The 15,607-nt window shown below is 42.6% G+C and overlaps 7 protein-coding genes across 7 annotated transcripts; 5 read left to right on the top strand and 2 right to left on the bottom strand.

Moving 5' to 3' along the window:
• The first annotated feature begins 76 nt into the window (after positions 1–76).
• On the top strand, positions 77–2,405 carry V2V93DRAFT_74376 (general substrate transporter). Its single transcript, XM_066912780.1, has 5 exons — positions 77–400; positions 486–862; positions 938–1,125; positions 1,193–1,681; positions 1,761–2,405. Exons 1-5 carry the CDS (start codon positions 226–228, stop codon positions 2,104–2,106), a joined length of 1,575 nt encoding a protein of 524 aa, XP_066764096.1. The 5' UTR covers positions 77–225; the 3' UTR covers positions 2,107–2,405.
• Positions 2,406–3,422: 1,017 nt separating this feature from the next.
• Positions 3,423–4,563, top strand: V2V93DRAFT_382156 (voltage-dependent anion channel; the record flags this gene model as incomplete). The annotated part of the gene is made up of 2 exons (XM_066912143.1): positions 3,423–4,286; positions 4,342–4,563. The coding sequence occupies 2 exons, from the start codon at positions 3,423–3,425 to the stop codon at positions 4,561–4,563; spliced, it is 1,086 nt and encodes a 361-aa protein (XP_066764095.1).
• Positions 4,564–5,580: 1,017 nt separating this feature from the next.
• V2V93DRAFT_392448 (Metallo-dependent phosphatase-like protein) lies at positions 5,581–7,342 on the top strand (the record flags this gene model as incomplete). Its single annotated transcript, XM_066912476.1, has 4 exons — positions 5,581–6,010; positions 6,061–6,186; positions 6,249–6,931; positions 6,965–7,342. The coding sequence occupies 4 exons, from the start codon at positions 5,581–5,583 to the stop codon at positions 7,340–7,342; spliced, it is 1,617 nt and encodes a 538-aa protein (XP_066764094.1).
• Positions 7,343–7,948: 606 nt separating this feature from the next.
• V2V93DRAFT_374368 (uncharacterized protein) lies at positions 7,949–11,551 on the bottom strand. The gene is made up of 2 exons (XM_066911228.1): positions 8,638–11,551; positions 7,949–8,579 (listed from the first exon to the last, which is right to left on the bottom strand). The coding sequence occupies exons 1-2, from the start codon at positions 11,479–11,481 to the stop codon at positions 8,271–8,273; spliced, it is 3,153 nt and encodes a 1,050-aa protein (XP_066764093.1). The 5' UTR covers positions 11,482–11,551; the 3' UTR covers positions 7,949–8,270.
• A 119-nt stretch (positions 11,552–11,670) lies between these two features.
• On the top strand, positions 11,671–13,167 carry V2V93DRAFT_374366 (NUDIX hydrolase domain-like protein). Its single transcript, XM_066911227.1, has 4 exons — positions 11,671–12,006; positions 12,141–12,260; positions 12,334–12,552; positions 12,613–13,167. Exons 1-4 carry the CDS (start codon positions 11,793–11,795, stop codon positions 12,840–12,842), a joined length of 783 nt encoding a protein of 260 aa, XP_066764092.1. The 5' UTR covers positions 11,671–11,792; the 3' UTR covers positions 12,843–13,167.
• On the top strand, positions 13,168–14,706 carry V2V93DRAFT_374362 (TAP42-like family-domain-containing protein). Its single transcript, XM_066911226.1, has one exon. It carries the CDS (start codon positions 13,200–13,202, stop codon positions 14,472–14,474), a length of 1,275 nt encoding a protein of 424 aa, XP_066764091.1. The 5' UTR covers positions 13,168–13,199; the 3' UTR covers positions 14,475–14,706.
• V2V93DRAFT_374361 (SGNH hydrolase-type esterase domain-containing protein) lies at positions 14,461–15,606 on the bottom strand. The gene has a single exon (XM_066911225.1). The coding sequence runs from the start codon at positions 15,460–15,462 to the stop codon at positions 14,509–14,511; it is 954 nt and encodes a 317-aa protein (XP_066764090.1). The 5' UTR covers positions 15,463–15,606; the 3' UTR covers positions 14,461–14,508.
• Position 15,607: the final 1 nt, after the last annotated feature.

Below are 15,607 nucleotides of genomic sequence, written 5' to 3'. Positions count from 1 at the left end.
GGCTCGAACGCAGCGGGCCCTGGCTGGATTTGACAGGGGAGCAGGCAAGCGAAGGAGTACCCCGCTTTTTTGGCCGAACAGGTCATGGTATTGATATAGCCCATTACCTCACCAGGTTTGTAGAGTCAATAGTTTAGGATCCACTCTTCATACAACACGCCTCTTCGTATTCGAGCTCAAGAGTTTCCATCTTTGAAAGAGCCGTAATCACACTAGATCATTGTCATGTCTATTGAACTGCAGAAACCTGAAAATGAGCAGATGGAGCATGTTGAAAATGGTGAGCTTCCTGCGTTACAGGAAAAAATGACGCATACCCAGATAGAAGAGCTCATCCAGGCAGAGAAGGAAATGAGCGTCTGGAACACTGTGAAAGCGCATAAGCGGATTGTTTTTTATTGTAAGATACCTCGATAGATACCTTTCTCTCTTTTTTTTTTTTTTTTTTTTGATTTTGCCCTATATTAACTGGGGCCACGCACTAGCTTTGATCTCTTTTCTCTGCGGCATGACTTATGGATACGACACGGTAGCCAACGGATCTACCGTTGCCATGCCAGCTTTCTTGCTCTCGTTTGGTGAAGTTGACCCCGAGACCGGCTCTTTGTATGCGCCTTCGGTATGGACGTCGCTGTGGACATCGATGTCAAACGCTGGCCAGGTGGTTGGATCATTCAGTGTAGGTCCTGTAGCTCAGTTCGTGGGTCGTCGCTATGCCATGGTGGGATATGCTGCCTTATCTATTGCTGGAACCGCTATACAATTTACTGCCGCCGGTCGGGGCGTGCTTTTGGCGGGAAAGATCTTGAACGGTGTCACTGTCGGAGCGCTGTTAGCTGTCGGTACGACCTATGCATCTGAGGTATCTTGAACAATTTTTTATCTATATATTTTTTTTTTAATTTTTTTGATTGCTAACTAAAAGTGAACACTACAGATTTCGACCATTAGGTTACGCGGTCCTATACTGCAAGCCTTGGTCTTCTTCTCTGTAGCTATGCAAGGAACCAGTTTGGGCATTGTTCGCGCGTTTGTGCCAAATATGGAACCGATTGCTTGGAAAACTGTTTTCGCCCTTCAATGGGTGTTTGGTGGCCTTCCTATGATTGCATTCTTATTTCCAGAGTACTATTTCCTGTTTTGTCAATGAGATATTGTACGAGTGCGAGCAATGACTAACCAGTAATAATAGATCGCCAATGTGGCTGTTATCAAAAGGAAAAGATGAGCAAGCTCGGAAGTCACTTCAGCGACTTTATGGCAGTAATCACGACGTTGAAGTCCGCTACCAGATTCTTGTTCACACACTTGAGACCGAACGGAATCAACTCGACGAGCAGGCGTCGTTTATTGAGTGCTTTAAAGGTGCTGATCTCAAACGTACTTTGACAGTTGCGTTTTTGATGTTTAGCAATGGAACTATTGGCTCGGGTTTTCTGGCTCAAAACGTATACTTTCTTCTTACCGTTGGTCTTACTGCGATACAAGCATTCGACATTGGTATTGGTGGATTTTTCCTCGGATGCTTAGCGATCGCACTGAGTTGGACAGTCACCGATAAGATAGGTCGCCGACGACTGTATTTGACCGGTCTCACTGGAAACACAATTATCATGGCACTTATTGGTGGTCTAGGATTTAGAAGCGACAAAGCCACTGTTTGGGGAATTGCTGTTTTGATGTAAGTCTCCATCTCATTTTTTATTTCTTTTTATTTTTCGTATAGTAAAGACTGACTTTTATTTTTTATTTTCAAATAGGAACGTTCTCATTTCGTGGCAGGTTTTCTCCTGTATCAGCGTCAGCTGGACTTTGTGCCCTGAAATCTCATCATATCGCCTTCGGCAACATTCCCAGTCAATTAGTTATGTCGTCCAGGCGTTCTCGTCCTGGCTCTTTCAATTTATCGTCCCCTATATCTATAATACGGGCTCAGGCAATCTGGGGGCCAAGACTGGTCTGGTATTTACCGGTCTTAGTGCAATTACACTCGTCATTGCGTACTTTCTAGTTCCTGAAACGGCGGGGCTTTCTGTCGAGGACATAGATACCGCCTATGCCGACAAAGTACGCCCTCGAGATTTCCGAAAATTGCGAACAGATTGATTTTTGTATTACTTTTCTGTTTCTCATTGTTCTTGGTGTCACTATCCAAGTCGCATATGTTTTTGAAATATATCAATCCATACTGATTTATTCACATATCTATAAAATATTGTAGTGCTAGAACCCTTCAAACTAAACTGCCACTAACTATTCAGATATGTTTGAACCTCCAACAAGTAAGAGGTTTCCAATATACATTCGACTTGACTGGAGATTGCCAGATAGTACTCTCCCTTGTCCAACACTAAGGGCTTTTAAACATACTCTACTACTTCTTGGCATGACACAGCAAATCACCAATCGCCATGGAAGTCACTATTCTTCTACAGCCTGTGCTGTTGCGCAGTTTGACTTAACGGCTTCTACTTCGCCCAACGCATGCCTATTAACAACGGTCCAATAACCTCTCTATACCGCACTATGTATGTGGTCTCGCATAAATAACAACACGGTTTCTCTCTATACCGTACTAAGGAAGTAGTCTACTTTATCCCTTTTCGTAGCAGCTGTATGTAACTCAAGAATAAGACATACCGCTGCAGTATACTTGTCTCCGAGTCAGAGTCTCAACTGTCAACAACAAAAGAGAGAGTTATAATGTCTGTTTTCGGATGCGCGCGCTCTGAGAGCATTCAAGATATTGCCAGGGTTCGTTCAGAGTTTCGCCCAATTAAGCCTATCGCTGGACTGAAACAAAAGACGCCAGTTATCAAGGCTCTCAGTGCCGAGGAAAATAATACTCTCCAGAATTTGCATTAGTCTGAGCTTTTTTTTATTGGTATTATGATTGACGCATACGTTTTTTCTTGCGTTCTCACATTGAGCCTCCTTCACTTGTTACAGCCTCACAACGCATGCTTACAACTGTAATAGTACTTCCTGAATGAATTATAGGATCATTGCAAATTTTCATAAGTTCTGAGGCTTCAATCAGGTGCTCAGGCCCTTCGTGGAGAAATTGGGACACATATATATATGATCAAGAGTGACTAAAGCTTTTGTATTATATAATTAATTATGTCAGTGGTAGGGTTTTATCTATCTGTACAGGTTTAACTTACTATATCGCTCCCACAACATTGGTTATCTATGCCTTTCTCCATGACAGGTTTGACACAATATTGCTCCAGCTGCAGTTAAATCTGCATTGGCGAGTAATAATTCACAGAGGCAGTGGTTTCCGATGAAAGATTCTGTGGCGTGGCGAGTCCGGAATTTCTCTGCGGCGTATGTGTTTCTTTTATTTAACTTCGATATTGAAGATACCTTCCTTCCCATAGAATGACTTTCTGAATTTTACATGTAGGTGGTTTGGAATGTCTATGGCTTTGGGTGGATGCAGTGGAATTCTTCTTAATTATCCGTATCCAGCGCGGTGGCTTCGCGATTTAGGACTCGTGTTTTATGTCTTGGCTATTTCCAGTTTTATATTCTCTTCAATTATCACAGTCCTTCGTCATACAAGCTTTTCAGATTTAAATCAACAAGTATGGAAGCATCCTAGTCAGTCTTTATTTCTAAGCTGCTCTGTAATGGCTTTCGCGACTATCATTGCCAATACAAATTCGTATTTTGGTTCTCGAGCGGTTTGGGTTTGCTATGTCCTATGGTGGATCAACCTCGTCCTGACTATCGTCTATACATGGTTGATGATTTTCACCGGGTATATTTATCACATTCGACGAGAGTTCGAAAAACTGAATGCTGTAATTCTACTACCTGTAGTGACCTTTGTCGTGCAAGCAACGACCGGAACCATGATCGTCGAGCACCTGCCGCATGATTGGCAGCTGCATATGATTGTTGTCACAACGCTTGTCCTGGGAAGTGGAGAGCTATTGTCATATGCCTACACATGTGTCTATCAGTGGCGTTTGCTTACTGGTAACCTTCCCTCTCGAGAGGCCATTATCTCCTCGTTTCTTCCAATAGGCCCACTCGGCCAGGGTTCATACGGTATTATTGCCAATGCGCGCAATCTTGAGCATTATTTACTTGCGCACGACTCTGAAAGATTTGCCATCCTTGCGATGTTCCCGGTGCTGACGTACATCGCTTCCTTTCTGGCTCTAGCAATGCTCGGATATGCATGTTTCTGGATGTTTATGGCAGTGGTCGGGTGCCTGTACCGACGGCCACGGATTTTTACAATGGCCTGGTGGGGCATGAGCTTTCCGACTGTGAGTTTGTTTTGCGTATGTTGTCATATGGCAGATTCTAATGTGTTTTTATTAGTCTACCTTTGCGACCGCATTCTATGAATTGTCCACTGTGCTTGACATTAATGCCTTCCGCGTCGTCTCCGCTATTGTAGGAACGGCTGTTGTCGTCTTGACTATGATCCTTATGCTGGGGACTATCCACTACGCTCTTTTTGACGACCAGGTGTTTGTATATGCTCAACAGGAACTTGACTCTTGCTTTAAAGATAATGATAAAGACGAAAGAACTGACTGAGATTCTTATTGATTTACGATGTATTTATAAAGGTATTGGGTGTTAAAATTTTGTTATATAGAGCTTTTTTTTTTGTGATCATTGGGATCAGACAACACTAAGGAGTTAAACTGGCATTACTTTTTTTTTTTGTTTGGCAATATTGCATGGCCATTATCTTACCAGTTCTGTTTGGTCTTTTGCCGCTTTACTGTACTCTAATTTTCTAGCGATTGTGCAATTATAATAGAAAGTTACAAAATATTGTAGCCTCTAGCCTCGCGTACTTCTCAACATTCCCAGCAAAAAAGGCCTTTAAATATCATTACTTGCCTTTGATCTTTATTTACTCGCGGAATAAACGGTAAGCATAGGAACATGACTCTCTTGACAGTTGAGCTCAAATTTCTTAACTCAGGTGCGTTTAATATAGTGCGTTGTTAAGGATTTGGCCTAGCAAAAAAATATGTTGCGTTAAATCAACTACTCTTAGCCTGCCAATGCCGAATTTCTGCAGATTAAAGGTGTGCGTATCCGCTATTTCCGTACCGGTTGCTTAATATATCTGTGTCATGAGCTAAGTAGCAATTGAGAAGTCAATAAATCTGGCGTCTTAGCAGAGACAAAGCGAAGCACGTGCCTCATTGTTTGGCAAGCAAAGTGGTCAAATCTATTACAACCTTGCCCAATTGACTTCGATTTCAAGAGGCTTGTCATGCCCCCGGCCCGTTGGTTGTCTCAAACCAGTAATTTAAATCAATTCTGTTTACTCGCCAATGATAATGCTCTTTTCTTTTCGAAATCAGATCTCGTCAATTAGCTGGATTGCAGCACGTTCTTGAGATGTTGCTGATTCTCTCACTGATTGTCAAAATGAAATCCTATTCGAGTATATCAGTGCTACGTCTGCATCACATTAGACATAATTATCCTAGCCAAACTGTTAAATAATAGATGCAATTCGCCTTTGATGACTTCCTTGATTACTGTGCAATTTTGTTTTCTTTCGCCTGTGCTGTTGACAATTGACTGTCAACCATGAGAAATCTATTATTTTTACTCGCTCCGTTTAGCGCGGCGGTCTCGGTTCTTTGGCAGCTACATGAGCCGGGCTCTGTTCCGAATAATCTGCTTGAGCCTGTTCAGCATCGTCTTGCTTATGCCGGTCCCACTGGCATGACAGTGTCATGGAACACTTATTCTGAAATCAAGAAGCCTGCTGTCTACTACGGCGAGAACGTTTGGGATCTGTCTGCCATTGCTTACGGAACTTCTGAAACTTTTGAAACATGTCCCACCTGGTCCAGTCATGTCACGATTGATGGCTTGAAACCTGATACAACCTACTACTACATAGTTTCTAACACAAACTGTGTTGATTGCAGCGAACTGCCTGCTTATACCTTCACGACCACACGTCCAAAAGGTGACTATACACCTTATGTGAATGCTGTTGTCATTGATATGGGTAAGGAATTTACTATTTCTATTTATTGTAAAGATTCTAAGCGGGTTTAGGTGTTATGGGAGAGTACGGAGAGTCGGTGGAGAGCGAAGCAGCGACTGGTGCCTTCACGGCCTCTCAGAGCAATACCATGCAGTCCCTCGCTCAATTCCGTGACGGATTCGACCTTCTTCTTCACCGTGCGTTGCTTTTCTCTTGTTCTAATATTCTTTTGATATGTTTTTTTCTGACATACGTTTAGCTGGCGATTTGGCATATGCTGACTCGTGGCTTTCCAAAACTCTTAATGGATATCTCAACATCACCATAGATGAGGGTGTTGATATGTACAACTTTCTACTGAATCAATACTTTGATGAGCTTCAACCGGTAACCTCAATTCGTCCTTATATGGTCGCTCCTGGTAATCATGAAAGTAACTGTGATGAGGGTGGTACGACATTCGATGGCGTCACTTACAATATTAGTCTGTGCCCGCAAGGACAGACCAACTTTACGTATTACAAGAATCGATTCTCGATGCCGGGTAAGGTATCTGGAGGTGTCGATAATTTTTGGTACTCATTTGATCATGGCATGGTCCATTATGTCATGATCAATACCGAGACTGATCTCGGCAACGGGTTGATTGCCGAGGATGATGTGGATGGGCCGGAGGGTATGTTTTCTGGTCCTTTCGGATCTTACGAGAATGAACAAATCGACTGGCTTGAGCATGATCTTGCTAGTGTTGACCGAACATTAACACCCTGGATTATTGTTGCCGGGCATCGTCCTTGGTACGCCTCGGCTGCTAATGTTTCCGGAACGATCTGCTGGAACTGCAAACTAGCTTTCGAGCCTCTCTTGCTCAAGTATCGTGTTGATATGGTTTTTTACGGGCATATACATATGTACGAGCGTAGTAACCCTGTGGCGAATGGCGTTATGGACCCTAACGGATTGAACAACCCTTAGGCTCCAATGTACATTCTTAATGGACTCGGTGGCCATTATCATGGAACTTCCCAGTATGTTCTGCTTCTTAATGAGTACTCGGCCTATATTCAAAATGATACGTACGGTTGGCGCCGAATCGCGTTTCATAACTGCACACATCTCACTCATGACTTCATCTCTTCAGCTAACGGTTCAGTTCTTGACACTGCTACCTTATACAAAGACCATGGGTGCCCGGTTGCGAATTCTACTGGCGCTTCCAATTACACAGGAAATAGTACAATGCCTTCGATCCCTCAAGCGAGTGAGAGTACAGCACCCTCTAATAGCATCTACCCTGGCATGTTGACTTTTTCTTTGATTCTTATGTCTCTTGTTTTTCAATTATTGATTTAACTGATATTTGGATCGACGAAATAATAAGCCTAGCGCTATCATCCACTCTCGCCAAGTCGGATAATAAACCTAAAGATATTTTTGATCGAGCATTCAATCACTTTTACGGGTAGTCTAAAAGTAAAAAAAGGCTAATGTATAAATTGAATTCGGTTTTGTTTGATGCGTAGACAAATGTAGGCTTAGTTCATGAACACATATCTCACTTGGTCCAAATCAAGAAGACCAAGCGGCTGGTTTCTGCATTCAAAGCTCTGTTATGTATCTCAAATAAAACATACGTTTAATCTGTCGTGCTGCATCATATCATATTATAGTATACTTATATACAGCATCATAAATACCCTGTCAATACTAGAAATCATTTTGAAGCAAACGATTCTCGAACACATTGCAAGTCATAGGCGTGAAAAGCAGGCTCGCAACAAAGCAGTTTTTTTTCATGTGGGTAGATGGCTTCATCAAGAAAATGCTGCTATATTCACTTTTGGGTTCCTTTTTTTGCTAGCACGGTTGTTCGAACTTGTTTCAAAAAGCTGCAGCTATATTATTCTCTCATCAGTTGATAATCTCTATGATAAGGATTTCTCTGACTACTTTCGATGTACCGATAATTGTATACTGTATTTTCAATCTACTATGTACAGAATTCACTTTCTTCATCTATAAACAAAACAGCCGGCTACAGCTCTGGCACACGACTGTCGGGACAAATATATATATTAGCTTATGAGACTAAAGGATACACATGAGCGAATCCATTACCGTTACAACAGTCCATAACAAAAAAAAATCATATTTTATGTCTGCACAGTTACAATTCTCCTCTCATATTTAAAGACTGAAATATGCAGCCGTCAGGCACTAAGAGCCATATAATTATCACTGAAGCATAAGAATTAGGAACCGAGCCACCCAGCAAACCCTTTTACCGCTTTTGCTCGGCAATCTTCAGCTCTTTACCAGTGACTCGAACCATCCGTTCCTCCATAGCCTCGACCTTAATAGCAAAAGAGTCAACAGACTCCTCCAGTTCATCTAATTTTTGATCAAGCGTCCTCATTTCGTACTGCATCCGAGCTGCCTCCATATCCAGATTCTGGATACTACTCGCCAGGTAAACTTTTCGCTGGACAGCATGACGAAATTCATCATCCATGACATTTGTATCTTTCTCATAACTATGATACAAAAGTGCTAAACTTTTCTGTTGAGCTTGAAGCTCTGCTTCCAGTCTCTATAACGACGAATAAGAATAAAAAATATTAAGAGCTATCGCATTAAATGTATCATACCTCTGTGCGTTCCACTTCATGCAAGCATTGCACCTTCGCATTGGAAACTCGCTTCAAAAGACGTAAAATAGATTCAGAAGGAAAGCTTTCCGATCCTGTCATTGAATGAATAGCATTTTCTGCACACGAAAAACTGCCTCGTCGAACAGGGCCTTTCCTGTCGTCTACCGAAGCTAGCGCGCTTTGGACTGATTCTGTTTTCGGAAAGTCCTTGGAAGTAGCAATAGCCAATCTATGGGCAGATAAAGTATATGGAACTTCTTCCGTTTCAGAATACGCAACTTTAGATGCTGGGAGAAGGGGGTATTCAAGATCGCTGACTGAGTATGCTCTTCGTGGGCCTATCAGATGCTTGTGACGTCGCCAATGTTCAGCGTATAGCTTCAATTCATCCTCTATAGCTTCTAAACGTAACCTTTCTTCGCGAAGGTGATCAAGTTCCGACTCGATGGTAAGACTGGGCTGGTTATGTTCTGAACTATCGCCTTCAGTATCTGACATATGGCTGGCAGCGTCGGCGGCAGTATATGTATGGAGCAGTTGCTCGTCATGCAAATCTTCCTCAGAAGGCCTCCCTTGATCGTATCCAAGACCATTTCGAGTGTCATCATTTCCATGTTCGCTAACATCCGAAGCTCCATACTTTTTACCGTTGCGACCTCGTAGAGATTCATCTGGGGATAATAAAAGACCAACTGAGCTTTCTGCCGAAATAGGGACATTTTCTGACTCGGATAAGCTTGCCGATATCGAATTATGCTTTGTCAGGCTTGCAACTGATGCATTTTCAGGATGACCTTTTTGACTATGCATATCATCGCTTTCAGCGCGCCCTTTTCTGTTTCGAAGGTAATTTCCAGCTTTTCGGAACGCTTCGTCCGTTTTAATTTTCTGGCGATGCATTGCCCCCTTTTTCGAATGAACCTTGGAAGGTACCTCTCCTGCCATCTCATGAGTCTGGCCAGAAGATGAAATATCATTAAAATATAACGTATCTTCGCTTTCACTATATCCCCCTTTTCGTTCTTTGCGCTGCAAACGTACAAAATCCGGAACCTGGTCATAAGCCACAGCAACACTATTAAGTTGCCTAACCTTTGATGTGACTATATCTTCGCTAGCCGTCCACTTTAAATCAGTTTCTGTACCCTTTTTGAAACCACTGACAGGTATATCCCGAGTGTATTCTGTTCTTGTAAGATCGGGAGGGCTTGAATAATGAGCCGAGAGAATTGAAGCTGGCTTCGATGGAGGTCGGGAAGTGTGAGTATCTGTTGAAGCGTTCTTCATTGCCGATGTTCCAGAGGCCGAAGTACCAGGACCATTTTGATCCAAATTACCGGGCTGAGCAATTGTAGAGGGTGGAGTATTTAACAACGTGGGTTCATTTTTATTGCTGCCCAAAATATTTTGCCACGTATAGGCAAGTTTAGACAAGCTAGTAATTACCTTTTCGTACTCGCGAGTGTTTCCTTTGCCCAGGAATAGATGTCGAAGTGTATGACCGTAAACATTTTGAAGAAATTTATCATATTCGGTTGTTTCCACATCAGATGCAACTTGGGATTTTATTCCTGACAAATCTTGGACGGTAGTTTTGACAACCTTTGTGATTGCGAATCGCTCAGACGCCGAAATATTTCCAGGGATCTTGCATAAACTATCGCGAGTATTGGCGTCAAACACTTGGTTGATTTTCAGCTTGTTTTGTTTCTGAAACCCACTGATACTCAATTTGAAAGCCTCAACTTCAAATGGATCTTTGGGAACTGCTACGCCTGCCGCATTAAGTCGATGGCGATATCCAGTAACCATTCCTAGTATAGCTGCAATAGTAGCGGGACCCAGGCTTTTTTCAGACTGACTACCATAGTGCCCAACGCCAATATCATGCCACCAGGTATTTAAAGCCTTTTCAGTCATATCACACAAAAGTCCATCTACATCACTTAATTTGAACAACCCAAAGTAATGTAGGGACACTTGAACGAGTATTATTAAATCAATTACTGCATCCTCAAAGGGAGCTCTGTCGCTAATTTTATAAAGCTGATAAAACTTATCGCGGCTTGCATCGGTTGGCTTGTTGAGTGAGATTCCTGATCGAGCACCACAGCCAATTCTTCTTAAAGTCTCGTTTAGAATAAAATCTTTGAGATGTAAAGTCACATCGCCGTCGGGGACGGTGATCAGAGTAAGGCCAGAGGGAAAAGAAGAAAGATTTGTGACGTAAAGATATGCGTTGTGTTCTTCACATGGGTTCTTGCGCGCATTCATCTTGGAAAGCTCGTTAACAAATACACGAAGCCTGGGCGACCACAGGTCTTCGTCGATTGGGATCGTAATTGAAGCAACAGTCACAGTGTGCTCAGGGTTCCCAGTGTAACACACTATGCATGCGTTATTTGATCGTCGCGTAGCCCATTGTTCAACAACATAAACTTCATATCCGTTGATTTTAAAAAGTCCCGTATTGATATACTTGTATTTTGACTCTTGTAAATACCGCAGACCCGGTATACAAGGCACTAGAAGTGTCTGATGAGGAATGTTTGCATCAACATACCGCGAAGGCGATCTAACGTATTGCGCCGGTCTTGCACTTCGGCTTCGGCTTCGAGCCCTAGAAGACCTCTCTGTACGTCTAGGCGACGACATTATGCCAAATGAGGGACTATCTGGCACTGATGAGGGACTACTGTGGAAGGTGGTGGGAGAGGAGCTGTCGTGGCGGCTGTGGCCGGGAGAAGGAGTGCGGTTGCGGACGCGGTGAAATGGAGAAGAGCGCGCAGTATCTGACGTAGATACCGAAAGTATACCCGATAATGCGTTTGGAGGCGCCATATCAGGCAAGACCGCGAGGTCTGTCGCAAAATGCTGGTTTGCTGATAGATATCTGGCCGTCTATATTAATAGATCTGGCTAAAGAGTTGGTGCGGCGCATGGAGATTCTTTCGGCTGGTGACAGAGCTCACACAGAGTACAAATTAATCCCAAATCATGTGATGTACTCACAATGTGATTGATGCCGGAATGGTCTCCAAGGCGCGCTATCTAAGAAGCGCTTGTTCAGCTCATCCAGTTTGTTGCGGTTTCACGGCGCAGTTTCCTGCCTAGCAACTCAATCTGTTTTATATATTTAATTCTGATAGAATATGACGACAACTACTATTACTGAGAGTATGCTCACGCGCGAGCGTATACTGAGAGTATTTCCTGATGTGGCGGCGAACGACGTTGAAAAGCCTGATAGTCAAAGTGGACCTGAACTCGAAGGCTATGACGAAGAGCAAGTAAGACTCATGGAGGAGGTGTGCATTGTATTGGATTGGAATGATGCGCCTTGTGGAAGCGCAAGCAAAAAAACCTGTAAGTTTTTTGTTCATGTGTCGCGTTCTCTCCGTTCCCGGCAATGGTCGCGCTGCCGATGCTGGATACAACCCGGGGTATGGCTTGACGGGAAAATCAATCAAAAGCTAACATTTTTTATATCTTTGGGCTAGGCCATCTCATGACGAATATTGATGGTGGACTGTTACACCGAGCATTTTCTGTGTTTCTTTTTAATGAAGAGAACAAACTTCTACTTCAACAACGCGCGGACGAAAAAATCACGTTTCCAGGCAAGTTTTTTAAATCGTAGTTTACAAATCAGCCAATCAAGACACTAATATTCTTTTCTTCTTCTGCTCTTAGGAATGTGGACTAACACTTGCTGTTCTCATCCGTTGTCAGTACCTGGAGAGATAGGCCATGACCTTCCGAGCTCAGTAATGGGCGTTAAGCGTGCTGCTCAGCGCAAATTATACCAAGAACTCGGAATTCCAGGAAAGGATGTGCCGATAGACAATTTCCAGTTTCTTACTCGTATCCACTACAAGGCTCCCAGCGATGGCATTTGGGGAGAGCATGAAAGTAAGTTGCGTGGGTTCACTTTCTGATATTTGTCACTGTCGCTAACCATCCGAACATCAGTTGATTACATTTTGTTTATTAAGTCTAACCCTTTGGTTGCAGCCAATTATAACGAGGTCAAGGCTACAAAGTACGTGACTGCGGATGAACTTAAAGCAATGTTTCAGGATAAGAGCTTGACATTTACGCCCTGGTTCAAGCTTATTTGCGAGACTTATCTTTTTGATTGGTGGTCTAACATTGACAATGTATCCTCCTTCCGCGAAGATGGCATCAGACGCTTGTTGTGAGAACCGAGAGGTCCTTGTCCCCTAAACAGTTCCATAACAAATGAAGACCTATCTCCATCATGACGTGAACGCTAGACGAATTAGCGTGCCGTTGGCTTTATTTATCTGTATTTTTAACTGATTTCGTTGCATTTTTGTATTTTAAAAAAATTGTCCCGGCGCGGTATTTGGTACTTTCGCTGTAGATTCGTGACGATAGACCGTCGACGCTTTTATTTCTTCAGCTCTCTATCGTATCTCACTTAAATTTCTAGGCTTGTTAATTTGTTTTGGAATGTTTTTAATGTATCTTAATTTTTAATAGATGTTCAATTTGCCGTTGTACTTTAGTTGACAGACATAAGCAGGCGCAGGAATATGTCTTCAGATCAGTACAAACCCCTCATACTCTGCGAACATCCTGACGTAGTAGTATATATACTACTAAATCCAGTTTACTATTGCTGTTCAATAGTTATCTTCAACATAATGTCACATAGCTCGGATCGAACATTGAAGCAAGAATTTTCACACGCTCTATCTATATACGCTTTATTATTTTCTAATACTTCCGATACCGCTGTCGTTATCCATACTGCATCTTTGGGATCTTCTGCTCCATCTACTCAAGACCTTCAGACACCCAACAGTGAGAAGTATCAGGCGTTGCTTAATGAGTGTATTGAGTCCTTCAAAGCATGCCAGTTAAAATCTGAACAATTGGCGTTGTTTAGTGATAATGAGATCATCGATGATGTGGCTACAGAATCGATACTATTTCTTACAATCGATTATTACCTCGCTACGTTGAACGATAAGATATATACAGCAGACATTGCTGGGCGGAGACCACTAGCGATCAAGTCCAAGCAGCTTTACTTGCAATTTTTAAATCAAAGTGACTCCTATGAGCTATTGAATACAGAGAGTGCAAAAATTCTACATTATATTACAAAAGCACCAGTCGACACACCCACTTTCACCACAGCATTTGCCTCCTCCCATAAGAATCCTGCGGATCAGCGAGCTGCCAAAATTGCCAAGTTTAAACGAGAGAAGCAAGTTGAAGATTATGTGAAAGATCTCCGGAGCCAGATGTTAGCTAAAAACGATTTGCAAGAAGACTCAGATGATGATATCGCTCGCGATTTGTACTTGAAACAGCTGGAACTTTTTATTGAGAGATCATTTAATGCCATTCAAGGACTAGATGCTGAACTTGAGATACTGGCATTTGCAGCATCGCGCCCTCCTCCCTTGCCTAGAGTTGCCAGCCCTATTAGCTCAGAGAGCAAGAAAGACGACTACTCTGACAAAGTTGATCTTCCAGGAAGAAATTCACAGCCTCTACTGACTGCGCAAGGACGGGTTAATCGGCCATTCATGATTGTCAGTAAGCGAGAACAACTCAAGAATAATGTCTTTAAGCCTGACTACACTCTACCGACTATGACTATTGACGAATATTTGGAAGAAGAACGAAGGCAGGGGAACATTATTGAGGGTGGTGGGCCGGATTCCGCAAAGAAGACAGAAATCGACGAGGATGACGACAAGGCACAAGACGAAGAAACTTACAGATTACGTCAATGGGATGAGTTTACAGAAGCGAATCCGAGGGGATCGGGAAACACTATGACAAACTTGGGATAGGTTTATTGTAAATTAGAGGAATATATATGCCGGATCAGCTTGACTTTGTTACTTTAGACTGCCATCCAGGCTCAACGCCTTCCATTGAGGTCGGATTGAATCCTTGCCACTCATTCAATACTTTTGTCACTAGAGTGTATAACAGTTTGTATCCTTCTCCATTCAAATGTAATCCATCTGCAGTAAACTTTCCAATTTGCTGTTTTTCATCAACCAGCGCTGATTTGTCCAATGTCGAGGGATCACTAGTATTACTGTATCCTGCTGCATTCATAACTGCATCAAAAAGATTTATTACCTTAATAGATCCGTTGTCATTATCAAATTTGCAGCTCAATACAGCTTCAGAGTATGTTTTATGAGCGGCTTGAGTCCGATCTGCCCCTTTCGTTCTTAATGATGACAATCTCATTTTTGACAGACTGACAGGGGCCGGAGTCACGAGCAATATACCAGCACGTGGATATTTAGACTGAATAACAGAAACATACTGCCTCATGTTCGCTTGGAACTGCTCTACGGGGATGTGGTGCGGAGTTCCCTCTATGCAGCAGTCATTTGTTCCAACCCACATTATAAAAAGAAGCAAATCATCAGGATGCCCTCGATCCAGCTCTTCTAATATCCTGTTAAACTGAGACTGCATCCATTTCGTGTTATATCCCGATAGTCCACGATTGAGTACATCGGCTCGACGTGTGTAGTAATTCGCGAGTCCAGCCGCGAATGCGAAGCCGCGATCCTGACGCCATGACGTCTCAAACTGTGAGTCCCCGAATAGAATAACCTTCTTGTAATGACTGATTGCTGCCATGATTTGATCTGGTTTATCAGGATGCACTGGCCCCCGACTAAAATGAAGATTCAGCTTAATTGAGATGAGATTTGATATCTGTCTAAGGTCGGCAGAGCAGATTGACGAGAAAGAGTTTATGTTGAACAATATCGCCGCAATTATTACTATCAGAAAACTGAAACTTTTAATCATAATCACTTTCAACTCATTTTTTTCTGCTTACATCGAATAAAAAATCGATGAAGTTCAGCAAAAAGAACCCGTTTCCGAGTAATATATATAGTTTAATCGAAATAGCAACTACCAAGCCAGAGCAGACTGCTTGATAAAATTTTGT

The sequence above is a fragment of the Kockiozyma suomiensis genome, assembly GCF_038497685.1.
Source record: "Kockiozyma suomiensis strain NRRL Y-17356 unplaced genomic scaffold V2V93scaffold_13, whole genome shotgun sequence".
Lineage (NCBI taxonomy): Eukaryota > Fungi > Ascomycota > Lipomycetes > Lipomycetales > Lipomycetaceae > Kockiozyma > Kockiozyma suomiensis.
Note: the sequence above shows the minus strand (reverse complement) of the source record. Positions and strands in the feature narration are given on the sequence as shown.

Coding starts and splice junctions, on each gene's coding strand:
- V2V93DRAFT_374362 (XM_066911226.1), top strand. CDS start 13,200: ATGTCTTCAGATCAGTACAAACCCCTCATACTCTGCGAACATCCTGAC.
- V2V93DRAFT_374366 (XM_066911227.1), top strand. CDS start 11,793: ATGACGACAACTACTATTACTGAGAGTATGCTCACGCGCGAGCGTATA. Junction 12,261..12,333: donor CGAAAAAATCACGTTTCCAG/GCAAGTTTTTTA, acceptor TTCTGCTCTTAG/GAATGTGGACTAACACTTGC. Junction 12,553..12,612: donor CATTTGGGGAGAGCATGAAA/GTAAGTTGCGTG, acceptor TCCGAACATCAG/TTGATTACATTTTGTTTATT.
- V2V93DRAFT_74376 (XM_066912780.1), top strand. CDS start 226: ATGTCTATTGAACTGCAGAAACCTGAAAATGAGCAGATGGAGCATGTT. Junction 863..937: donor GTACGACCTATGCATCTGAG/GTATCTTGAACA, acceptor TGAACACTACAG/ATTTCGACCATTAGGTTACG. Junction 1,126..1,192: donor ATTGCATTCTTATTTCCAGA/GTACTATTTCCT, acceptor CAGTAATAATAG/ATCGCCAATGTGGCTGTTAT.
- V2V93DRAFT_374368 (XM_066911228.1), bottom strand. CDS start 11,481: ATGGCGCCTCCAAACGCATTATCGGGTATACTTTCGGTATCTACGTCA. Junction 8,580..8,637: donor ATGAAGTGGAACGCACAGAG/GTATGATACATT, acceptor TCGTCGTTATAG/AGACTGGAAGCAGAGCTTCA.
- V2V93DRAFT_374361 (XM_066911225.1), bottom strand. CDS start 15,462: ATGATTAAAAGTTTCAGTTTTCTGATAGTAATAATTGCGGCGATATTG.